At 34.9% G+C, this 26,904-nt stretch overlaps 2 protein-coding genes, 1 long non-coding RNA gene and 1 pseudogene across 4 annotated transcripts; 1 reads left to right on the forward strand and 3 right to left on the reverse strand.

The window, feature by feature from the left end:
* Nucleotides 1–284: 284 nt before the first annotated feature.
* Nucleotides 285–1,262, reverse strand: LOC116146375. Its single transcript, XR_004130485.1, has 2 exons — nt 889–1,262; nt 285–717 (listed from the first exon to the last, which is right to left on the reverse strand). It is a non-coding gene; the product is annotated as an uncharacterized LOC116146375 (long non-coding RNA).
* A 2,876-nt stretch (nt 1,263–4,138) lies between these two features.
* LOC116146374 (receptor-like cytosolic serine/threonine-protein kinase RBK1) lies at nt 4,139–26,679 on the forward strand. Of its 2 annotated transcripts, none has more exons than XM_031431776.1 (7): nt 4,139–4,565; nt 25,204–25,461; nt 25,554–25,711; nt 25,812–25,891; nt 25,970–26,105; nt 26,239–26,388; nt 26,484–26,679. In XM_031431776.1, the coding sequence occupies exons 1-7, from the start codon at nt 4,166–4,168 to the stop codon at nt 26,646–26,648; spliced, it is 1,347 nt and encodes a 448-aa protein (XP_031287636.1). In that variant the 5' UTR covers nt 4,139–4,165; the 3' UTR covers nt 26,649–26,679. The 2 variants fall into 2 exon arrangements, with proteins under 2 accessions (XP_031287636.1, XP_031287637.1); XM_031431777.1 differs by having other exon boundaries at nt 25,216–25,461.
* Nucleotides 9,133–12,535, reverse strand: LOC116146373 (AP2-like ethylene-responsive transcription factor AIL6). The gene is made up of 8 exons (XM_031431775.1): nt 11,945–12,535; nt 11,687–11,769; nt 10,694–10,702; nt 10,496–10,584; nt 10,294–10,367; nt 10,163–10,213; nt 9,972–10,048; nt 9,133–9,659 (listed from the first exon to the last, which is right to left on the reverse strand). Exons 1-8 carry the CDS (start codon nt 12,463–12,465, stop codon nt 9,208–9,210), a joined length of 1,356 nt encoding a protein of 451 aa, XP_031287635.1. The 5' UTR covers nt 12,466–12,535; the 3' UTR covers nt 9,133–9,207.
* LOC116146381 lies at nt 18,592–21,818 on the reverse strand (annotated as a pseudogene).
* Nucleotides 26,680–26,904: the final 225 nt, after the last annotated feature.

A 26,904-nucleotide genomic window follows, 5' to 3' on the forward strand; every position in this document is an offset into this window, starting at 1 on the left:
TGTTGAGTGAGTGCTACGAGTTCAAGGGTTTGCGGAAGAGGCAAAGAAGTGGGTATTAAAGAGGCCTTTAAAGTTGGGCCTGTAAGGCACTTGCGGGGAGGAGCGTGGGGATTGTTAGTGAAGAGAGGTGAGTTGAAGCTGAGTGTTAATAAAAGAAGACGAGTTGACTCGGCCGTGGAGGACTTAAAGAGGCGGTGAAGTTGAGTGAGGGGATTTTTGCTAAAACTAATTTGAGGTTATGTAAAACTTTGTTATTTTCATAGCCATCTCCAAATTCTGTTTTCTTTTTTTTTTTTTTTTTTTTTTTTTGTTCATTAATAAAGTTTCTGTCTACAAATTGTTCATCTACAACAATCAATAATGAAAGAATATCATATATTTTGAAGAGTAATTCACCTAAAGAGCTCTGCAATGATCTATCAAATTAATTAGCAGAAAACCTGTGAAATTTCCAGGAGAGCAGAAGCCTACCCATCCCAAAATCCATGAACTTAAACCAAAATAAAGTATATTCAATCAATCATAAGGGACCTGCAGATCAAAGCATGCTGCCAAAGAGAAAATTAGTGTTCCTCACCCTCAGTCCCTAAACTAACATCTTCTATAGTTTCCAGGAAAACAGGGTGATGATGATACTAAATGTTCAACCCCATTAATACAAATTGATTATGCTTCGTTTGTTTCCTCCATTGATGATTTTAGCTTCGCCATTAGAACCTGCATAATCACCATTAATTAAAGCTTTAAGCAGTAACTGAGACACCATAAATAACCAATTATCACTAAAATATTAACAAATTAATACTAACAAAGGTTTGTTAATCATGTCGAGCATTAATGACAAGTTTTCAATTATCATACTAAAGATTCAAAAGCAGATAAACATACCAGAAATAAAAAGGAAGCTCAGTAATAAAAAGGATTGCAGATGATGAAGACCCAACGAAGAAACCCCCTACTCACTGATTAAAGTCCGACAAAAATCCCACGAAGATGATGATGAGCCGACGAAGAAAATTCAGATCTTACGAAGAAGATTCAGATCCGACGAAGCTCGTACGAAGAAGACGAAGTTCCGATGAAGATCCAACGACGATCAGGCGATGATGACGAAGATCCAACGACTGTCGAAGATCCGACGAAGATGAACAAGATCCCACGAAGATCCCGCGAAGCTGACGAAGATGAACAAGATCCCACGAAAATCGTTACTTTGGGAGGGGTTTGATTCAAACTTTTACGGCAAGGGTTCTACTGGTGAAGGATTTTTCACGATTTGGGGATTTTAATAACGGGGGCTATTTTGTTATTTTTTAAAACTTGTATTGCATTATTTTCAATTAAATCTCAATAGTTCAAAAATTCTCAAAAAACCTCCCGCTATTTCGAGCCGGCTTGACTCGACTCACGAACCTAACGAGCTGAGCTGTGTAGGGCTCGAACTCGACTCGTTTTGTCTCACGAGCCGAGTCAAGCCGGCTTATTATCAGACAAACCGAGCCGTACTCGAGCCGAGCCAAGCCAGCTCGCGAGCGGCTCGGTTCGTTAAGCAGCCCTAGTGGTGACTATGATGGCAAAAGGCTTGCAATGGGATTAAGGTGTTTATTGATATTTTGACCAAGGGTATAAATGTCTTTTCAGTTGTTAACATCATTTCATTAACAAATGGGGCTAAAGAACTACTGTAATTCCCAAACCAACAGGTACTTGTAATTGCTGAAACACATGGGGTCTACTCAAAATTTCGCCTTGGTTCCTTTTGCCCAAATATAATATTCTCAAATTTCAATTGTTCTATACTGATGGCTGATGTAAACTCGCTAATAAAAAAATTACCATGGGTAATGATATCATCAGAGTATATCCAAAGTGCATTTTATGTCAGTAAGCTAATCCCCTCATTAATCTAATAAAACTGATGAGATCATCCACACAAATGTATCCGGTTGAACAACTCATCCGCTTTGCCTTCTCAAATATACCATAACCAACCCAACCCACATAGCTAATTACAATTTTATGCTAGTTCGGATTATAGTAAAATACATTTATATTTGAAGAAGATATCAGATATGTTATACATTACCTTCTGTGGATGGGTTGGTGTCCCACCTCGAATTTGGAGTACCAAATCCAATCACAAACTGGATGAGTAAGAGTTAAATTAGTCAAAGTAAGCTTGAAGATTCAGTGTTTTGAAGTATTCTCTTCTCTTTTTGTCTAACTGAAGTGATATTGGTGAGGTTGGTGGGTTGGGTTCCCTTTGAATTAGAAATATCACATTAACGGATTTAGTTCAACCACTTAACATTGACTCTCTCCACATGCTTTTGATTATGACAGCCATTAACCATTTCATCTTTTATTTTATTATAATTAAGCTAGGAGATTTATAATAAATTTCATGTTAATATATTACAAGAAAAGTCGTTTTCATAATATTATACCAACTTAATTAGTCCACTTCAACTAATTCTAATAATACTTCGATAATCCTGAGTCAAAACAGAATTCAATTACTAATAATGCTTCCTCTAAGTCTTCGCCAATGCCATTCTGTAAGCTTAATTAATGGGGTCAAATTTTAGTCAAAACAAAAGACAATGAATTTATAATTAACAAGTGTAAGCTTACCGTAGATATTAGTTTGCTCAACAACAAAAACAATAAGTAAAAATATGAAGATTAAAGTGCTTATTAAACACTTTCACCTTCCACTGCTCACAAACCAAAACACAACATGAGAAAAGCCATCTAATAATGCTGAAGCTAAACCTTTTGAAATTGACCTAATTGGCGGCAACAGCAATTCATGATGTTGTTGCTTCAAGCATGCGCACATAATTACACTTTTATCATCACAAATTAACATGTTAAGACCTAAATAATTCACATCGAAAAACATACCACGTTTTCCAAATTTTAATCACTGAGTTTCACAAAGACTTGACAAAGCCTGTACTACTCTGCCCACCCTCCATTAATTATTGCACGTCTCTGGTGCTCTTTCAATTACAATTCATAGGTAAAACTTCTCAACATTTCAATTCTTCTAGGGTTTTTATCCACTACGTAATCAATACTATATGTTTTATAATCTATATGTTATCAATCATGATCGATAAATCAAGTTTTTTTATTGTCACTTTGACATTATTAAAACAAACTTTAATATACCATTAATTAACTCAAATTTATTATGACTACTTATTATAATCTAACAAAATTTATCCGAATAAAGAATATTCCCATAAATATTGGGACGAAACACTGAATTTTTTTTCAAACAACAAGAAATCGTTACTTTTTTTTCAAAATATTTAAAAATAGTTTGTATGAATATAGATGATTTAATTAATAAAATCCTTGGTTTTGTTTGATTTCTGTTGTGTTTGAGCATAAAATCAAAACAAGAATTTACCCAAATAATTCCCGCCCTTGGAGCCTTATCCTGGGAGGTACGGACGGACACGTAATAAAAAAAACATGTTTATTATTAGTGATAACGAGAAAAAGGACAACGTTACAAAATACTGACTATACCCTCCGAAAACATACTAGCTTTCACTATCGTTGGTGGGTTCGTTAATGCCCTTAGTAGTCCATTTCAAGCGTCCGTTACGGCAAAAATTACGAGCGCAAAAAATCTACGGCCGTGATCCGATCAGAAGTGGGTTCTGTTGAAATACCAAATAAATATGTTTTTTTACAGTATAAATATAGCATAAATTCCAAATCACGCACAAGGCTGGTTTTAGCTTGCTTTGTTAATCCATTCAAGAATATACCAATTCAAAGACTTGTTCTTTGTCTCTTTTTAAGTTACTTATATTTAGCTTTTCTCTCCTTGTCTTTCAATCTCTTCTATCTCCGTGTCTAAATGAACAAAATCATGTAGAAGAGTTGTTTTTTTCAAGCTCTCTATCCAAGACTACCTTTCTCTTTTTTAATTAATTAGTAGGTTCTGGGTTCTTAATTTCCGATTTTATTTAGAACGGGAAGGCTCAGAAACTCCTGGGTAATGACTGTTCAGGGTACGTTTCTTTTCAATCTTTGCGATGAATTTGGTTTTTTGGGAGATGTGTTTCCTTTACTCTCTTTTTTTTTCATTTTTTTTGGGGTGGGTTATGTAGAGACGGGAGGGAAGGTAGAATAAAACAGAGAAATGAAACCGGAACCTGAAATGCAAGAAAGGGAAGCGGCTTCACCAAGGGGGGTTTTAGAGATTCCTGTTGCAGGTACAGATTCCGATAATAGTAGCAGCTGTTGCAACTCGACGGAGAAATTGACGCCTGAGAGATCAACGCCGGTAGTAAACCGTGAGGGCGGTTACGCTTCGCATTGGAAGAGCATGATTGACGCCATTAAAAAGAAGAGGCTCTTCGTCATTCCTCTTCTGACAAACTATGATCTTACAGGCAAGAATCTGTGGAAGAAATTGGCTCGGATTCAAAACTTAAGTACTGAGGATAGTCCTGATGTTGAAGGTCTATCAGTCTCTAAACCTTCTTGGAGGAAATTTGAATATGAAGAACTTGCTGCTGCAACTGATAATTTCTGTCCTGGTGAGAAAATCAAACTTTTCAGTTTTGAATATTTGGTTTGAAGGTGAAATATTATTACTTTTTTGTCAATTTATAAGAAATAATTTACACACTGTGGCTCCGGTGGTTCATAATTTTATGTTTTTGGGAAAAGTTTTTGAAAAGTAAAAAAAAGGTTGAATTGGGCGGGCGGTATACGATGTAGGTTTACAATTGTAAAATACCCCCCTATGTTTGTTTTTTTACAAAACACCCTATAATAAAACATAAAAGTTACAAAAATACCCCCCATTACCTCAAATACGGACAGCCGGCCACCACCGTCGGAGGGTGGCCGGAGTCGCTGTAACAAAAACATTAAAAATATTAAGGGTATTTAATTGAATTAACACATTTAGGGGGTTTAAAAAATGTGAATAAAGTTGAAAATATTGTGAGGTTTTGGGGTATTTAATGTTTAACTTGTGGGAATACTAAAAGTAGTATTCCCAAAATCCAACCAAACGAAGCCTGTGTTTTCACAAGCTGACTTCGTATAGTAAGTGCAATTGTTTGTGCTCTTGATGGGATCTGTCATATGCTACCTTTAGCTCTTAAATGAATGCGTATCATGGTTATTGACACCTTTTCCAAAAAAAGTATTCATTTATTGACGATCCATCAACAAGATATGAGCTGCCTTTCTGAAATTTTTTCAATCCTTTCACATTTCTATTCAACTTCCTTCAAGTATTGGTAATTGAATTTTCTCCCTGAAACAACTATTAGTGAGGGGTCCCTCTGATAATGTTTCCAGATCTCTTCATTCAATGTTGAAAACCAATTTGATTAGATTGAATCAGTTTGTACCAAATGTATTGCCTCTTTTTGGTTAAATTTTCGTTTAATGATGGTTTGAACCATTTTCGTAGAAAACTTAATAGGAAAGGGGGCATGCAGAAGTGTACAAGGGTGCTTATCCGATGGTCGATTTGTGCAGTAAGAAGCTAATAAGAGAGGAGAAAGAAGAGAGGATAGAGTGAGCGATTTCTTTGCGGAGCTTGGGATTATTGCACATATAAGCACGAAAATGCGAGCTCGTTGATTGGTTTCAGCACCGAGAATGGTTTACACCTTGTTCTTCAATATCTACCAAAGGGCAGCTTGGCTTCACTGTTTTTGGTAATATTAATATATAAAACATATGCCGTTTATTAACTGCTACTATAGCTTCAGTTTAAGTAATGAAAGGAGAAAATTTGTTGATTCAGGATGTTCTGCACAGTGTATGAATGGAAGATAGGATATAAGATAGCTTTAGGGTAGCAGATGACTGAGTATCTCCATCACGACTGTCATAGGCGTATATTACAGAGACATCAAAGCCTCTAATTTTTACTCACTGATGACTTTGATGCGCAAGTTAGTTCATTTCTCAACCACCAATCCCAACTTTCTTTCACAAATTTTGTTTGTGATGTGCATACTGATTTTAATTTATGTCAAGCAGATTTCTGATTTTGGACTGGCTAAATGGCTTCCAGAAAATTGGCCTCCCCATGTTGTCTTTCCAATTGAGGGAACATTCGGGTTGTTAGTGCTTGGAAGTAACATCTATATTTCCAGAATTATGATTATTGTGCTTAACTATTAAATTGGACTGCAGTTATTTGGCTCCAGAGTATTTTATGCATGGAGTTGTTGATGAAAAAACTGATGTATTCGCATTGGGTTTATTACTGAGTTGATAACTGGTCGGTCGTGCAGTTGATTCTGTCGACAGAGCCTTGTGATATGGTAAGATACGCTTACACTAAATCTAAATCAATTAAAAATAATATAAATCTGTTCTGATATAGTTCAAATTTCTGTACCTCGTTTTGATCATTCATTTCAACTAATACAATAGTCTTATATTGCAGGCAAAACCACTTCTAGACCCAAATAATGTAAAAGAATTAGTAGATCCGCGTGAGAGAGAAGAATATGATCTACAGAAATGAAACGAGCAATGTTGGCAGCTTCAATGTGCATTCACCATATGGCGATAAATCGTCCACAATGAATCGGGTATGAATAACAAATCATCATTCATTAATCATAGTCACTATAGAAATTTTCTTCTTTCAAAACATATTTGGTATGTGAATGTGCAAAATGCAGGTAGCATTGATGTTGAGAGGTGAGGTAAACCACAACCACAAGAGTTGAAGCCCAAGCCAAGTGCAAGAAGAACAGTCGTTTTTGACGGTTGTGATTTGCAGGAGATACACTTGTGCTAGCTATCTCAATGAAATCAATCGTCATATGCAGCTTGTAATGGAATGATTATATAATTTTATGTATATGTGTTATTGCTTCAGCTGCTGCTGCTTCGTTTTTTTCATTTTCTTTTCTTTAATTTCTGGGTACTTTTCGTGTGTTGAAGTCTATTAAGGGTTTTACCTACCCTAAAGGTGTACAGAGCTCAAATCAAATTAAATGGTTCTTCCGAGTAGAATCCGGTTAGATTTTTAAAGTGATAAAAGAATTTGGGTTTTATTTGACAGATATTGGACTTCAAGTTTTTTTATTATCATCCGTGTGCACTTCAACATAAACCAATGGCCAGATGATTGGCGTCTCAGCTGTTTTATCCTAAAAAAAAAAATCCACACTGAAGACAGTCAGATCCGAACAACAAAACCGCAAAACCGATGGCCACAGAAATTATGGTTCAAGTGGCTCTCCTCATTTATCACTGTTAATTATTTATTATATTTACCATTCAAAACAAAACTACCCAAACTCCCAACCAGACCCGAACCACGTTTCAATTGACGCCACCTGGCTGAAGCCACCGTCCCTGAATCGGGCCAAGTCCACACCAGACAAATCCAAGTCCCAAACCGCAGCCAAACACGCCCTAACCGAAGCTCAAATGGCCATTTCTCTTAACCCAGAGACCCAAAACCTATTTAAAAGCCAACATTCTAGAATTCATGGGTCATCAGAGCTCGGCGTTGACTTCGCTGGATTCAGCGCTGAGACACCGCGCGTGAAGGCACTCGCGGCGAGGGAGCGTGGGGAGCTGTTAGTGAAGAGAGCTGAGTTGAAGCTGAGTGTTAATAAAGAAGACGAGTGGACTCGGCCGTGGAAGACTTAAAAGAGCGGTGAGGTTGAGTGAAGGGAGTGTGACATAAAATATATTATTGTTTGGTGAGTGCTACGAGTTCAAGGGTTTGCGAGAAGAGGCAAAGAAGGGTTGCTATTAAAGAGGCCTTAAAGTTGGGCCTGTAAGGCACTTGCGGGGAGGGAGCGTGGGGAGTTGTTAGTGAAGAGAGTGAGTTGAAGCTGAGTGTTAATAAAGAAGACGAGTTGACTCGGCCGTGGAGGACTTAAAAGAGGCGGTGAAGTTGAGTGAAGGGGACTAGGGGAGTGTGACTATAAAATATATATTTGAGTGCGTGCTAACTATGAGTTCAAGGGTTTGACCGTTCGAGAGAAGAGCAAAGAAGGGCTATTAAAGAGCCTGTCAGGATCGGCCCAGTTAATATAGATCCAGATAATCCTCTTTTGCAAGGCCAACTTAAATCCAACTTTATTATGGAAATTGATTAGAACCTCTTATTTCATATTGCATTTGCATTGATCGTAGAATTAATATGTTATAATTTTGGATGAGGTATGAGGTGTGCTACTCGTAACACTTTCGAAGAATTTTTTTTTTTTTTTTTTGGGTATCGGTGCCAAAGCAATTTACATGCACTTCAATTACTCTTCTAAACCCTAAATTAATAGTCAAATAAACCTTGATATTATCCCTTATTAATAATTGAAGATTCAAACTAAAGACCTCTTAAATAATACACAATCAAAAAACTCTGATAATTATCCCTTATCAATAATTAAAAATTCAAACTAAAAATCTATTAAATAATACACTCAAGAAATATAAAGTCAAATAAACCTCTGATAATTATTTAGTAATTAAAGACTCAAACTAAACCTATAATAATACGCTCAAGAATAATACACAGTCAAATAACTTCTAATAATTATCCCTTATTAGTAATTAAATATTCAAACTAAAAACCTATTAAATAATACACTCAAGAATCACAAACGAACCATCAAACCTCGGATAATTACCCTTATTAGTAATTAAAGATTCAAACTAAAGACCTATTAAATAATACACTCAAGAATCACAAACGAACCACCGTACTAGCTAGAGATAGTTTAAATTTAACACTTATCATCGATCCAACACATAAAATTATATATCTTTAATTCATTTCTATCAAAATTTAACTCTAGGAAATTTAATATGCTAATTGAATACCAAATAAAACACCATCGCAACATCTTATAGAATGTATTAATAATTTTCATACAGCTAAATCGATGCCCGTTCAAAGAGTTGTCCAAGAAACAAGTTACTTACAAAACCCAACTTCCTACTTATATTACTACAACCTTGGCATCAAATAAAAACCTACGCTCTTTCTTACTACTACTTCAAAAGGTTAAAAGCTAATATGAGTGAGACAGAGTCAAAGTACCAGTCAGCTGGAAGGTCGATGCTGATAAACAAAAAAAAAAAAAAACTGGAAGGTCGATGCTGATAAACAAAAAAAAAAAAAAAAAAAAAACCTGCTGCTATTGTTAGCTTAATTCCATCTACGGTGGAGTTAAAACTTCTTTAATAAGATTGGGGGTGATCAGACTGGGGATGAGACCAGAAATAGATCTCGGATGGTTGGGGCAGGAAGGCCATTGGAGCTGCCACGGGTGCAGCAGAGCCAGGAGAATTGGCGGTGCCAAAGTTTGTGGCTTGGAAGTTTTGGAAGAAGTTTTGCTGATAAAGAACATCAAATGGGATTCCACAAGGGATTGGATTAACTGGATGAAGAGGGGCAAAGTTAATGCTACTGCTACTGCTGCTACACTGTGGTTGCAGATCCTGGTTACGAGTCTGTTTCGGCTCAGTTTCAAGTGAGAGCTTCATGCGCTTGGAAGAACTGCCAATTGGAAGAGTACTCTGTGCAATAGCATCAACGTCATATCGGCTCATCTCGAAGTTGGTCACAGCATTTGCACCACGAAACTTGATAGCTGCTATATCATATGCTTCCGCAGCCTCCTCTTCAGTGGCTGTCAGCATATAAAATGTTGGATGATTATTATTTGGAAAAAAATGGTCCCATAAATAATGTTTTCTATGCAACAGATTAAAATAACAGTAGACAAGATGACAAATAAACAGTTATAATGGTGATCCAGCTAGCCGACGCTCCCTATGCTCAAGGAAATGTCAAAAAAGACAGATTTAATAGTAAATTGTTTGACTTTCGTTAATTGATTTCTCAAGACAAAGAACGAGATACAAGCAGTATGAAAAGTCAATCAGATTGAATTTATAATCATCAGATAAGCCACCATATGCTTCAGGCAATATATTCTCACCAAATGTCCCAAGGTACAAGTCTTTGTTTCCGGCAACACGACCAATCCTAGCTTGCCATCGACCCTGCTGATGATGCCTGCATAAATTATTGGAATACAACCATTCTTCAAAAAAGGTTCAATCATATTGAACAAACTTTTCGCCAACAAAAATTCAAAAATTTGAAATGGAATGAATTTATTATTCAAACCTTGTGACACCCCTGTACATGGAGGCTCCCCTTGAAAAACCGCTACTCTTCCTACCAATTTACAAGAAAAAACAACTTGATAAACTGCAAATAAAATCAAAATGGAATAAACTAAAGATGGCTTTCCATACCTCCTTAACGAGGCAATGAATTCCTGCTTGGTCACATTTTTCATCTCCTCTAGCTCTTTCGCGTAATTTGATACCTGCAGAGACAAACACCAAGCTCCGTGAGTAAGTTCATACTCTAAACTAAGTAGCTTTTCATGCAAAAGCTATAGAATCAATAAGTTGAACACAATTTTCAAAAATAGAATTGTGCATATATAATTACAGGAAAATTGGTGGTTGCTGAAGGACCCCAATATTTCAAAGCTGCCAAATCATATGCCCTGGCCGCCTTATCTTCCATGTCATATCCACCTAATAAATTACATAATTCAATTATAATTAAACCACTCCTACAAAATTCTTCTAATGAAAGCCTAAAAACAGGGAAAACAAAAAAAAAAAGGCAAAATATATATCTTACCCAGGTATACTGCAGGCAGAATAAAATGTTGAGTGACGGCAAGATACCCCACAATTCCATATTTCATGGCAGAAAAAAGCATAAAAAGAAAATTAACATTAGACAATTGGGTGGGTCAAAAATTTCTGCCAGGAAATTATTTTCTAAGCAAAGCCGAACCAAAATAAAGGAAAAACCCATGTGACAGCCTAAGTAAGTGCAAAAGATAGAGAATGTAATATCATTCTTAAGAAAATTGTGAACATGATTCTCTATTATTCAACTTTACTCATTCATTCACATATAGTGTTCATCAAAGTAATAATGTAATAAGCAAAGTATAAGTTAAGGTAAAAAGTTGAAACACATTACAAATTAAGTAATTGTTTTATTATGAAAAAATAAAAAAAAGTTCAACAGTATCACATTACATTCTAACCAGAGTACTGTACATATGGTAAAAACATTGAAATTTCGAAATGGGTGCTGTGGTCAAACCGAGTGTGTCTGAGGGGTCTGAAAGCAAAAGCAAAAGTTAAAGGTTTAACTCTCAGTAGAGAGATCAGACTTATTGTGCAGAGTTCAGATTCATTGGTGTGTGTGCGGTGGGTGAGGGTCGTGTCAAACAGAAACCTTATGCAGTGTTTAAAGGGCCCAGTTGATAGAAGACAATGAACAAAATGGCGGCACATACTGATCAAATCAAATCAATCACATATATGAAAGATGAAAAAAATTAAACGTACAGAAAAAAAATATTAGCAAAAGTACACATAAATATACCATAACCAAATCAATCATATCATAAAATACTTATGAAACAATTAATTTACTCTCAGAAAACTCCTCATTAATGCCTTCACAATGCATGCAAATTTCTTTTCAGGCTCTCCGAGTATATCCAACAGATATCTGTTCAATACACACACATTCTACATACAGACAATATACTTCAAATATAATATTTTAAACACAATCAAAAGAGAGAGAGAAAACACAGAAAAGAGACGGTACCTTGACGCCCCTTTCTCGCCTGACCCTCTCTTCTACAGCTGTTATCCCAAAGATGCGCTTCATATCTGCCAGTCCACCTGTGCCTGAAATCAAATCCATAGTAATAAAAACAAAACTTGAAAAATGTGATTGTACTAAACATACTTTTAATGTTAACAAATACCTAAAAACTAAAAAGAACCCATTAATGTTTCGGGGTTAAAAATCCCAAGAACTGATGAATTACATGCTAAAGATTAATGTTTAATTACAACTTACCTAGTGACTCCTCTGTAAATGGAAGTCCTTTGACCAAAAGTATCAGCGACCTTTCTGGTCGAATCAGAATCGACTGAAACAATAGCCTTCTCAGTAGAGCAGTTCTTGATATTAGTATTAGTACCATTATTATTATTGCTTTTAACCCCCAGGGATAAACCGCCATTAGAAGGACAATTAGTGAAGCCCAACTCGCTCCCAGTGGACTCAATAGAGTGAGTCATTAACTCAGCCCCAGCAAGCTGAGTTGTCCTACCCATGGAAGATGAGTCATCAACTTCCGATCCCGAGTTAGCCGAAAAGGCTTGAAACCCAGCAATTGCTTTGAGATCTTGATGATCATTGAAGAAAGCAGACGCCGAACTATGGTCATAAATATTAGTCAAAGACGAGTCCTGGGTCTCGGTTTGGCTGTGAACTATTGACGAAGAGTCGCCAAAAAAGTCCTCAAGTTTTGGAATTGGGTGAGTTTGAGTTTGTGGGTGGATATTATAGGTTGGCAAAAGAGTTGAATCCACCATGCTTGTTGGTAGAAATTCTTTAACTTCACCGTTGTCGTCCTCAGAAAAGTACACTTGAGATTTAGTGGTTGCCCACCCTACAACAGATTGTCAAAAGAAACGATTATAATGAAACACATGGCACAAAAATAAACGAGTTGGATATGTTCACCATAAACATGCCTGTTTGGCTGCAGAAAAACCGTATGAAATGGCAGAAGAATAACAAGTTAGTACCAGTTTTACAATGAAAAACGGTTTAGAAAAAAGAACAATTTTTTTCCTACGAAACAAACAAGATGAATAAGGATATTCTAAGATTTCTCTGTAAAGCAAGATTTGAGTCGGTTGCTTTCATATAAGCTATAAAATGGTACTAATGGGCTAGAAAACGACCAAGTATTAATCACTATGACTAGTTTTAGAAAACTTTAAAGATTTACAGCAAAAGACATGCATTTAATTTGTTAGAAAGAGCAAGAAATTGATAGTTACCCAGAAAAAAAAAAAAAAAANCCGACCCAATTCACTGCTAGCCTCTAGCAACCACAGCCGCTGCCACCGCCGGCCGCTAGCATTGGAACGACGCACGACCGGCTGGTTGTGGGCCGATTTTGCCGTTTCTGACTAGGTCTATCTAGTCGTTGACGACGACTTCATTTTTTTGGGGGTTGAGGGGGTTGTTAATTTTTGAAGTTTTATTGTGGGAGGTGTTTTCCTAAATTAACAAATGTCGAGGGTTAAAAAAATATTTTTAGAAAATGTTTTCCAAATATGTACCAAACAATTATTCAGCATTTTATTCAACTCTGATATAATTTTCAAATATTATACCAAACATATTGTTAAAATCCTATCATATTCTATTTAATCATATTTTATCATATTCAGATAGTTTTTCGAAATAACATTTTTTCAAATAACCTGCCAAACAGGCCCGTTATATATCTCTTAGGAGTTATGTTGATTTGCGTTTGCCTTTTCTTTTCTTTCTTGTTTCCTTGGGTTGCCATTATTGCTCAAAAATAAAAAATAAAAAATAAAAAAAAATTAAGAGAGAGAGAGAGAGAGAGATTGATCTGTTGGTTGTGGGTTGATGATGTGACTGGTAGGATTGTATGGTGGAAGACACGTTTAGGTGTTTTGATCTGCTGTACCAAAGGAAGGCAAAAGAGAGGCAAAGGAGCATAATTTGAAAGGGTGGCAGTTTGGGTTACATAACAATGTATAAGTTAGTCAACACTGGGTTTGGGATAGAGCACAATATTATTGTATTTTTATACATCCTGGCTAAATGAAGCTGCATGGCTCGATTGAAGACGATACTAATAACCTCATGTTAAAGTGAAATTTGTTTCTAAAGGGAATCTCCGGAGTCATTATGCTAGAGGATATCTTATTTTCTCTTCCATGTTTCCAATAACGAACCCACCTTTATTTTTGGCCTTGAGACTTGTAATGAGATGAGAGCCACTTCTATCCTTATTACTTCCCCATTAGAAATCCTCATCGTTCTCCCCATTCTTTTTGCAGCACCGCTTGGGAGTTTGGATAGTGAAAGGAATTAAATTGGAATGGTGGTCAAGACAGGCTGATTTAAAAGGAGTCTTCTATGTTTTGAAAGATAGCCTTCTTCCATCCTCCAGTAGCTCAATTTTTTTTTTTCCCTTTTAATTTTCTCCTCTGTTGGGTTCCAAAAACTGGGAAGTTTTTGGATTAATTTCCAAAGTGAGAGCAAGATATTTTGGAGGCCAACTCTCCAGACTCATTGAAATAGCCAAAATCTCTTAATACCAAGAACCCCATATTATTTGGGAACACAAACTTCACCTTCTGGGGATCACGATTCTTAAACCAAATAGAGTTTTGAATCCACCCTTAACCAACTTAAGTAAATTTGAGGGCCACAAATAGATCTGAAAACTTTGTATGAACACAGATTCAATTGCAGATTTAAATTGTGTATTGAGTTGTAGTGTTTGTTTAAGTGCTTTAACTATGAGATATGGAGTGGGGAGAAGTGAAAGATATTGCATGGTGAGAGTAACATCATGAAACATTAAAATTTTGCCGAAGTTGTCAGCCAGAAAATACTCTTATAGGTTCAAAATGCCAATACATTGCATTGGGGGGAATTTGCTGAAGGTAGTTAACAGTGAGAATATGGAACTTTTGGTCTTCCACAGTGTATCTTCTCTCTCTCTCTCTCTCTCTCTCTCTCTCTCTCTCTCTCTATATATATATATATATATATATATATATATTAAGTAACTAGGATTACATTTTTAATATTTATCATTAGTATGTTATTAAATTTTTGTAACTTAATTCAATAATGATTTTTTATAAGCTTGTTACTTATAGGATGCAAGTGAAATCAAAGGACCATCATGATACATGTTCAACAAATAATGGATGCGTATATATTTTAATGAATTCAACATAGTATGATTTATAATTTGAAATCTAAAAAGAAAAGCCTGACATTACAACTACTTTTATTTATATATTTTTTCAAAAAAAATAAAAGAAAAGCGAAAAAATAAAGGTGAAAATGGAAACTTTCTCGAAGAGAACTCATCCCATGAACGGATCTAATTGACCATCAAATCAAATAAAAAGAAAAGTAAAATAGTAGAGAAACCACCCAATTCCAGTGAAAAGAACAGTTAAATACCCAGTAAAAAATGAAGCCACCCGGTTAAAAGCACATAACTCTCTGATCGAAAAACAAAAGTGAAAGCTGTAGTTTCCCCTCTCTCAAACCCTTAAAAAAAACACCCTTTTTTTCTGCAAAAGAAATAAGAGACCAGTAAGCGAGAAAAATGGGAACAGTAAACCTGATGACAGGCCTACTTTCCTCTGTAAAAATGAACTCCCCTCCACCATTTAAGGTAAGCCATTTGGTAAATGTGTATAAAGTATTTTATTTATATAGCCACTGTAAAATCTATCATATGCTACAGTGATTTAAATAGGTTTTTTCAACTCCAATGCCTACCGCCTATTCTCAAGATTTTCTGAATTTTTTATAGATCGATAATTAAATGAGCTCTCGTACGTGCCACATCAAAAGACTCAAATCTCGCACCCATTCTATCTCTTTTAATTTGATTTTAACCGATGCAGTACAGTATGCACTACTTTAAAGTTTAAACCCAGCTATCTTTTCTAAACATCAGCACGTCCAATCAATTTAAGAGCTTTGTATTTCCTCTATTAAATATACGCAGTTTTTAAATCCCACCACCATGGACACTGCTTTTATGTTGTTTTACTTGGTTCAAGTTGAAACGTGTCGGTCTGTAGCCGATGGTATGAAGTTATTGATTCCAGTCATTGTGACATTTTTCACTACGTAAACACACATAAATAGTGATATTATAATATATAACTCCAATGCAACTCTTTTCTAATCCTCACCTTCATTATTTTCCGATATCTATATCCAATAAAAGGGAAAACACTGAGGTAAATGAATGAACAAATTTATGGTGAAATCTAAAATATATATCGTGGCATTTGATGTTGGTTGTTTTGAGAGAAAGGCAAAGGACAAGTGAGGATCCCATCCCCATATATATTTGGCATTGCATGTATGTATCTGTCTTCCTTATTCAGATCATTTGGACATTATGAATACATAGTTAAGTGATTTTACATGCATGAAGAGAAACACAAACACGTAGAGTTTGGGCATTCGTTGGAAACTCGGCGGCACGAGGTGGCATACGCAAGCAAGTAGACGTTTTTGTTATTGTTATTATTATTGTTTCTGGTTCTGGGTCCCGGACGATATTATTTTTGCATGGGACGTGGCCTCCCACTTGATCATCTCGATATGGACTGTTCTATCACTGTCGTTATCAAACGCATCACGCAACTTTACCTTATTCATGATATTTACTTTTATCTTATACACCAATGCGTCGAGTCAAGATGAAAATATTGAACTGAATCTCTTTCTTTTGTATCGGGTTTGAATGTATGTAATCCATCTGAATATTCCTCAATGGCTAGTTGGTCACTTGTCAAAATGGGATTTTTCTTTAATTAGTAAAGATGTTGAAGCGTTAGTACACAATGTCGGTTTAATTTAATATAAAAATAGGTAGGAGAGGAAGAGGAACGCTTATCCTTGCCGCACCAAGTTGCATCCTTTTCCTGACTTTGCTTCTACAATCCTTTAACGGCATGTGACATCACACGTGCGCTCATGCTCTTACCTTATTTTATATATATATATATATAATAAACATTCAACACATTATGCATACACACACGTCTCCATTTCATTTCTTACTCACCTACTTTACTTCACTTCAAATACACTTTGATTCTATTCTTATTATTATTTATAATTTATTATTCTAATGAATTAGATCAGATGAAATCCCCTAAACTAGGTTACTCTTAAGAAGAGAGAGATAATTGTTTTACCCAATTGTAGTTTAAACTTTTTTTAACCAAGGTGTTTTGGCTAGTTTACACGCACCTTCATTAATCCTTGAGGGAGACTAATGCAAAAATCCACCATCACGACCCCCCACTTAAATTAAGTATGTTATGTAGTTTAAACTACTAAAATACATCTCCTAATTGTAATAGACGTTGTAAAACTAGAAATTTAGTAGTAAATATAAAGAGAAGATAGATAATTTATTTGTCTTTCTATAAAAATATTTGTTTCAAAGTTAAAATTTGATTAATGATTGATAATTGGAGGTAGTATTTCCTATTATTTGAAAGATTAGGACTTTGATTTATTGTACCAAAAACTTAGTGTAGGTTAAGTCTATAGCTGCAAACGAATCGAGTTGAGATGAACATCATGGTGTTTGAAGCTCGATTCGTGAAAATGTACTGAGCTTGAGCTCAACGAGCTCGGGTAAATGGGGCTCGAGCTCGAGTTCGGTAGGAGATGCACAACTCAGTACAATTAGATTATATGCGGAACAAAACCGAGAGCCTTACTTTTGAGTTTTGACAATGCAAGATACAACAAAATCGAACTATTCGAGCCCGAGCACCACCCGAGTTGAATTATCTTGATGTTTTTTTTAGATATGCAAGCCTAATAAGGCTCACGAGCTTTAAAGAGTCCACAAACCTTAAAGGGTTCGCGAGCGCACAAGCCAACTCGTTAAACAATCGAACTATTCGAGCCCGAGCACCACCCGAGTTGAATTATCTTGATGTTTGGGCTAAAAAGAAGAGAGTGGACTCGGCCGTGGAGGACTTAAAAGAGGCGGTGAAGTTGAGTGAAGGGGGGTGTGACTATAAAATATATATTGTGAGTGAGGGCTACGAGTTCAAGGGTTTGAGAGAAGAGGCAAAGAAGTGGGCTATAAAGAGGCCTTAAAAGTTGGGCCTGACCCTGGGCTGTCAGGATCCGGCCCAGTTAATATTATGAGATCCAGATAATCCTCTTGCAAGGCCAACTTAAATCCAACCGATTGCTTCAAGAACTTTATTATGGAAATTGATTTAGAACTCTTATTTCATATTGCATTGCATTGATTGTAGAATTTATAATATGTTACAATTTTTGGATGAGGTGTGCTACTAGTAACACTTGTATTTTTTTCTGCAAATAATATGTCACAATTTTTGGAGAGGTGGTGCTACTACAACCCTTGTATTTTTTTTTGGTCAAACCAGTTACATGCACTTTAGCCCCTCCAAACCCTGAAATTAACAGCCAATAAACCTTCAATGACTATCCCTTATAATAATTGGAATTCAGAATCGCAAACGAAAACACCGAACACTAGAGATAGTTTAAATTTAAACACTGTATCAACACATAATTCTATATATTCTTTAATTCATTTCATCAAAATTGAACTTTAGGGAAAAATACATGCTAATTGAAATACCAAATAAAACACCAACGCAACATCTTATAGAATGTATTAATAATTTTCATAGAGAAAATCGATGCCCGTTCAAAAAGTTGTCCAAGTAACAAGTTACTTACAAAACCCAACTTCCTACTTATTACTACACCTTGGCATCAAATAAAAACCTACGCTCCTTCTTACTACTACTTCAAAAGGTTAAAAGCTAATATGAGTGAGACAAGAGTCAAAGTACCAGTCAGCTGGAAGGTCGATGCTGATAAACAAAAAAAAAACCTGCTGTATGTTAGCTTAATTCATCTACGGTGGAGTAAAACTCTTTAATAGATTGGGGGTGATTAGACTGGGGATGAGACCAGAAAAGATCTCGGATGGTTGGGGCAGGAAGGCCATTGGAGCTGCCACGGTGTGCAGAGCCAGGAGAATTGGCGGTGCCAAAGTTTGTGGCTTGGAAGTTTTGGAAGAAGTTTTGCTGATAAAGAACATCAAATGGGATTCCACAAGGGATTGGATTAACTGATGAAGAGGGGCAAAGTTAATGCTACTGCTACTGCTGCTACACTGTGGTTGAGATCCTGGTACGAGTCTGTTTCGGTAGTTTCAAGTGAGAGCTTCATGCGCTTGGAAGAACTGCCAATTGGAAGAGTACTCTGTGCAATAGCATCAACGTCATATCGGCTCATCTCGAAGTTGGTCACGCATTTGCACCACGAAACTTGATAGCTGCTATATCATAGCTTCCGCAGCCTCCTCTTCAGTCGCTGTCAGCATATAAATGTGGATGATTATTATTTGGAAAAAATGGTCCCATAAATAATGTTTTCTATGCAACAGATTAAAATAACAGTAGACAGATAAAAATAAACAGTTATAATCGTGATCCAGCTAGCCGACGCTCCCTATGCTCAAGGAAATGTCAAAAAGATAGATTTAATAGTAAATTGTTTGACTTTCGTTAATTGATTTCTCAAGACAAAGAACGAGATACAAGCAGATGAAAAGTCAACAGATTGAATTTATAACATCAGAAAAGCACCCTATGCTTCAGGCAATATATTCTCACCAAATGTCCCAAGGTACAAGTCTTTGTTCCGGCAAACACGACCAATCCTAGCTTGCCATCGACCCTGCTGATGATGCCTGCAGAAATTATTGGAATACAACCATTCTTCAAAAAGGTTCAATCATATTGTAACAAAGTTTACGCCAACAAAAATTCAACATTGAAATGGATAAATTATTATTCAATGATTGAAGAACTGTTCGAACCTTGTGACACCCTGTATATGGAGGCTCCCCTTGAAAAAACGCTACTCTTCTTTCAATTTACAAGAAAAAACAACTTGATAAACTGCAAATAAAATCAAAATGGAATAAACTAAAGATGGCTTTCCATACCTCCTTAACGAGGCAATGAATTCCTGCTTGGTCACATTTTTCATCTCCTCTAGCTCTTTCGCATAATTGATACCTGCAGAGACAAACACCAAGCTCTGTAGAAGTTCATACTCTAAACAAGTAGCTTTTCAGCAAAAGTATAGAATCAATAAGTTGAACACAATTTTCAAAAATAGAATGTGCATATATAATTACAGGAAAATTGGTGGTTGCTGAAGGACCCCAATATTTCAAAGCTGCCAAATCATATGCCCTGGCCGCCTTATCTTCCATGTCATATCCACTAATAAATTACATAATTCAATTATAATTAAACCACTCCTACAAAATTCTTCTAATGAAAGCCTAAAAACAGCAAAAAAAAAAAAAAAAAAAAAAAAGGCGATGTAGATATCTTACCCAGGTATACTGCAGGCAGAATAAAATGTTGAGTGACGGCAAGATACCACAATTCCATATTTCATGGCGAGAAAAAAGATAAAAAGAAAATTAACATAGACAATTGGGTGGTCAAAAATTTCTGCCAGGAAATATTTTCTAAGCAAAGCCAAACCAAAATAAAGGAAAAACCCATGTGACAGCCTAAGTAAGTGCAAAAGATAGAGAATGTAATATCATTTAAGAAAATTGTGAACAGATTCTCTATTATTCAACTTACTCATTCATTCACATTAGTGTTCATCAAAGTAATAATGTAATAACAAAGTATAAGTTAAGGTAAAAAGTTGAAACACATTACAAATTAAGTAATTGTTTTATATGAAAAAATAAAAAAAAGTTAACAGTATCACATTACATTCTAACCAGAGTACTGTACATATGGTAAAAACATTGAAATTCGAAAGGGTGCGTGGTCAAACCAGTGTGTCTGAGGGGTCTGAAAGCAAAAGCAAAGTTAAAGTCTTAACTCAGTAGAGAGATCAGACTATTGTGGCAGTGTTCAGTCATTGGTGTGTGTGCGGTGGGTGAGGGTCGTGTCAAACAGAAACCTTTGCAGTGTTTAAAGGGCCCAGTTGAGAGAAGACAATGAACAAAATGCGGCACATACTGATCAAATCAAATCAATCAATATATGAAGATGAAAAAAAATAACGTACAGAAAAAAAATATTAGCAAAAGTACCACAAATATACCATAACCAAATCAATCATATCATAAAATACTTATGAAACAATTAATACTCTCAGAAAACTCCTCATTAATGCCTTCACAAGCATGCAAATTCTTTTCAGGCTCTCCGAGTATATCCAACGATATCTTCAATACACAACCATTACATACAGAGATCTACTTCAATATAATATTTTAAACACAATCAAAGAGGAGAGAGAAAACACAGAAAAGAAAGGTACCTTGACGCCCCTTTTCGCCTGACCCTCTTTCTACAGCTGTATCCCAAAGATGCGCTTCATATCTGCCAGTCCACCTGTGCCTGAAATCAAATCCATAGTAATAAAAACAAAACTTGGAAAATGTGATTGTACTAAACATACTTTTAATGTTAACAAATACCTAAAAACAAAAAAGAACCCATTAATGTTTCAGGGGTTAAAAATCCCAAGAACTGATGAATTACAGCTAACGATTAATGTTTAATTACAACTTACCTAGTGACTCCTCTGTAAATGGAAGTCCTTTGACCAAAAGTATCAGCGACCTTTCTGGTCGAATCAGAATCACTGAACAAATAGCCTTCTGATAGGCCAGTTCTGATATTAGTATTAGTACCATTATTATTATTGCTTTTAACCCCCAGGGATAAACCGCCATAGAAGGACAATTAGTGAGCCCAACTCGCTCCCAGTGGACTCAATAGAGTGGTCATTAACTCAGCCCCAGCAAGCTGAGTTGTCCTACCCATGGAAGATGAGTCATCAACTTCCGATCCGAGTTAGCCGAAAAGGCTTGAAACCCAGCAATTGCTTGTGAATCTTGATGACATTGAAGAAAGCAGACGCCGAACTATGGTCATAAATATTAGTCAAGACAGAGTCCTGGGTCCGGTTTGGCTGTGAACTATGACGAAGAGTCGCCAAAAAAGTCCTCCAGTTTTGGAATTGGGTGAGTTTGAGTTTGGGTGGATATATAGGTTGGCAAAAGAGTTGAATCCACCATGCTTGTTGGTAGAAATTCTTAACTTCCCGTTGTCGTCCTCAGAAAAGAACACTTGAGATTTAGTGGTTGCCCACCCTACAACAGATGTCAAAAGAACGATTATAATGAAAACAAGGCACAAAAATAAACGAGTTAGATATGTTCACCATAAACATGCCTGTTTGGCTGCAGAAAACCGTGTGAAATGGCAGAGAATAACAAGTGGTACCAGTTTTACAATGAAAAACGGTTTAGAAAAAAGAACAATTTTTGCTAGAAACAAACAAGATGAATAAGGATTCTAAGATTTCTCTGTAAGCAGATTTGAGTCGGTTGCTCTCATATAAGCTATAAAATGGTACTAAGGGCTAGAAAACGACCAATATTAATCACTATGACTGTTTTAGAAAACTTTAAAGATTTACAGGAAAAAGACATGCATTTAATTTGTTAGAAAGAGCAAGAAATTGATAGTTAACCAGAAGAAAAAAAAAAAAAAAAAATAGCTGTAGTTACCTTAGCATAGAAGTTATCGATGAAGTATGAGGCGCAGTGAGGAACCGTCATAGTTTAAAAACTGTGAGTCAGATGATGATGAGACCTCAACATCTCCATTGGAGAAAGGAAAACGAAAGCCAATTAGTCACCGGAGCCATAAGTAGTATAGGTATATATAATATTATATATACACTTGCACAACCACACTCTTCTTTATTTTTCCTTCTCTGAAATCTGAACAAAACCACAAATAAAAACAAAATTTTTCTCAGGAAAAAAACAAAATTCTATAAAAGCACACCCAACAAACTCAAAACTGCTACTTACCTTAACAAAACACAAGCGTTACTTAATCAAAACAGCCCCCTTTCCAAACACTATACGATAATCACGAAGCTTAGTGGTTAATGAGCTAGGTACAATGTGTCATTATCGTAAGTGTAACTGAAGTAGTGAAGGAAGGATGAATAGAATGCATGCAGAGAAAGAAGTGAGAGTGAGAGAGCAATAAGAGAGGAAAAGAAAGAAATGCTGTGATGGGTTATAATGAGAAGAGATAGAAGCGGTTTCAGAGCGAACCGGCGTAAAACCAGAGAGGTTTTGTTTTTGAAAGAGAGAGAGATTAAAAATGAAAATAATAAAGAAGGGAAGTAGGCGGGTGTGTGACTTTAGCTCGCGCAGAAGAAAATTTGTCTGAAACAACGTTGCGAAAGATCCGGGGTGGTGGAATGGAGAATTTGTTAGGGTTATTACAAATATTTTTTTTTTTTTTTACTTTTACTAAAAGACCTTTGTCTTTTTATTTTAACAAGTGATATTAATCATACACTTGTCCTACATGCAGCTTTCCACCTTCCCTACCATTGCATCCTCTCCATCTCATTTTTTTTTTTTTTTTTTATATTTTATGTGCATATCCATTATATCATCATTTGTTGATTTTATTAACTTTACCACGTATTGGAAAGAGTAATTTTGTCTTTTATTATATTTATGGCAGGAAAATAAATAGTGAATTACTTAGTGGTTGAGTTTCAATAGAGATTTTTTAACAATTATTAAATGGATTTGATTTTAACTCGCTCTTTTAATTGTAATAACAATAAATTGAAACTTTCTCCCTTTGATAGTTTTATGAGTTCCAATAATTAGTTAAGGTGCTAAGCTGTCACACACCATCATAAAAAAAAAAATAATAATAAACAATAATAGTAACTAATTAAAAATGTACCTACACTTGACATTAGAGAAAATTAATCTATAAATTTAGATATCCTCTACCAAAAATAAAAATTATTGTTTAAAATATGATGTAGGGATGACATTAAAATATAAATTGTACCATTAGATTAAATTGTATCAAATATTTAATTTAATATTCTAAAAACCCTTAATGCTTTATTTTGTATTTATGTAGAGCTATTTTATCTTTTATACAAGAATTAATGGAAATTCAATATCAAAATATTTTTTTTTAAATTATGATTTTAAACAATTGAGAAAAGGTAATTACATGAGAATGTTATAACTTAATAGAGTTGTAATTACAAAACTATTTTTTTAATTAAAAAATTATTGTTTTCATTTTATTTTATAATTATGTTTTAGTAGTATTAAGATTTCAATTCATTGTTTTTGTAACATTAGGATAGTGCGGATAGATAGCAAGAGTATTGTAGAATGAGTGATCAAATTCAAACTTCATTATATTAGTAAAAGATATTAATGTCTTCTCAATCATTTAAATGAGAACAAGTATGTATTTAACTAAAGAAAAATCATTACTATATAGACAAAAAGAGAATAGATATCCTAAGGATGATATACGAAAATACCAAAAATTTCATGCCAAGAAACTTTAAACATCTTCAGAACTAAAATGTTTTGGCTTCAAAACGAAGGCGTTCATGCTCCGACTATTATGTACCCACAAGATAAAAGATGTGATAACAATTTAAAGTAAATCATTGTCCAAACAACTTTAAAAATATATTATTTCATCTTAACATTTAATGTAATATAACATATATTTTTTAATATAATATAATAATTATTACTATGTATAGTCAAGTTCTTAAGACGAAACTAAAAAAATTATAATTTATACAAGTGAATTTATTCTTATTTTTAACGACTAATTTCTGTGGAACATAATTTTTTATGACAACATAGATGTCTAATATAATATATATTATATTATATATATATATAATTATATATAATATATATATATAATTAGAATTACATTTTTAATTTATCATTAGTATGTATTAAATTTTTGTAACTTAATTCAATAATGATTTTTTATAAGCTTGTTACTTATAGGATACAAGTGAAATCAAAGGACCATCACGATACATGTTCAACAAATAATGGATGCGTATATATTTTAAGAATTCAACATAGTATGATTTATAATTTGAAATCTAAAAAGAAAAGCCTGACATTACAACTACTTTTATTTAATTATTTTAAAAAAATAAAAAAAAAAAAAAAAAAGCAAAAAATAAAGGTGAAAATGGAAACTTTCTCGAAAGAACTCATCCCATGAACGGATCTAATTGACCATCAAATCAAATAAAAGAAAAGTAATGTTGAGAAACCACCAATTCCAGTGAAAAGAACAGTTAAATACCCAGTAAAAATGAAGCCACAGGTTAATTTTTTCAATCCTTTCACATTTCCTATTCAACTTCCTTCAAGTATTGGCAATTGATTTTTCTTCCTGAAACAACTTATTAGCTGAGGGGTCCCTCTGATAATGTTTCCAGATCTCTTATTAAATGCAGCAGGGGATTCATTCAATGTTGAAAACCAATTTGATTAGATTGAATCAGTTTGTACCAAATTTATTGCCTCTTTTTGGTTAAATTATTCGTTTAATGATGGTTCTGAACCATTTTCGTAGAAAACTTAATTGGGAAAGGGGGACATGCAGAAGTGTACAAAGGGTGCTTATCCGATGGTCGATTTGTAGCAGTAAAGAAGCTAATAAGAGAGGAGAAAGAAGAAGAGGATAGAGTGAGCGATTTCTTGTCGGAGCTTGGGATTATTGCACATATAAAGCACGAAAATGCAGCTCGATTGATTGGTTTCAGCACCGAGAATGGTTTACACCTTGTTCTTCAATATCTACCAAAGGGCAGCTTGGCTTCACTGCTTTTTGGTAATATTAATATATAAAACATATGCCGTTTATTTAACTGCTACTATAGCTTTCAGTTTAAGTAATGAAAAGGAGAAATTTTGTGATTTCAGGATGTTCTGCACAGTGTATAGAATGGAAGATAAGGTATAAGATAGCTTTAGGGGTAGCAGATGGACTGAAGTATCTCCATCACGACTGTCATAGGCGTATCATTCACAGAGACATCAAAGCCTCTAATATTTTACTCACTGATGACTTTGATGCGCAAGTTAGTTCATTTTCTCAACCACCAATTCCCAACTTTCTTTCACAAATTTTTGTTTTGAATGTGCATACATAACCGTCTGATTTTAATTTATTTCAAGCAGATTTCTGATTTTGGACTGGCTAAATGGCTTCCAGAAAATTGGCCTCACCATGTTGTCTTTCCAATTGAGGGAACATTCGGGTTTGTTAGTGCTTGGAGTTAACATCTATTATTTCCAAAATTATGATTATTGTGCTTAACTATTAAATTGGACTGCAGTTATTTGGCTCCAGAGTATTTTATGCATGGAGTTGTTGATGAAAAAACTGATGTATTCGCATTCGGGGTCTTATTACTAGAGTTGATAACTGGTCGTCGTGCAGTTGATTCATGTCGACAGAGCCTTGTGATATGGGTAAGATACGCTTACACTAAATCAAAATCAATTAAAAAAAATAATAATAATCTGTTCTGATATAGTTCAAATTTCTGTACCTCTGTTTTGATCATTCAATTTCAACTAATACAACTAGTCTTATTATATGCAGGCAAAACCACTTCTAGACACAAATAATGTAAAAGAATTAGTAGATCCGCGGCTGAGAGAAGAATATGATCCTACAGAAATGAAACGAGCAATGTTGGCAGCTTCAATGTGCATTCACCATATGTCGATAAATCGTCCACACATGAATCGGGTATGAATAACAAATCATTCATTCATAATCATCAGTCACTATAGAAATTTTCTTCTTTCAAAACATATTTGGTATGATGAATGTGCAAAATGCAGGTAGCATTGATGTTGAGAGGTGAGGATAAACCACAACCACAAGAGTTGAAGCCAAAGCCAAGTGCAAGAAGAACAGTCGTTTTTGACGGTTGTGATTTGCAGGATTACACTTGTGCTAGCTATGTCAATGAGATCAATCGTCATATGCAGCTTGTAATGGAATGATTATATAATTTTATGTATATGTGTTATTGCTTCAGCTGCTGCTGCTTCATTTTCTTTTCTTTTTTAATTTCTGGGTACTTTTCTGTGTGTGAAGTCTATTAAGGGTTTTACCTACCCTAAAGGTGTACAGAGCTCAAATCAAATATTAAATGGTTCTTCCGAGTAGAATCCCGGTTAGATTTTTAAAGTGATAAAAGAATTTGGGTTTTATTTGACAGATATTGTCCGTTTGGACTTCAGGTTTTTTTATTATCAT

Source organism: Pistacia vera, unplaced genomic scaffold, assembly GCF_008641045.1.
Source record: "Pistacia vera cultivar Batoury unplaced genomic scaffold, PisVer_v2 Contig477, whole genome shotgun sequence".
NCBI classification, from domain to species: Eukaryota; Viridiplantae; Streptophyta; class Magnoliopsida; order Sapindales; family Anacardiaceae; genus Pistacia; species Pistacia vera.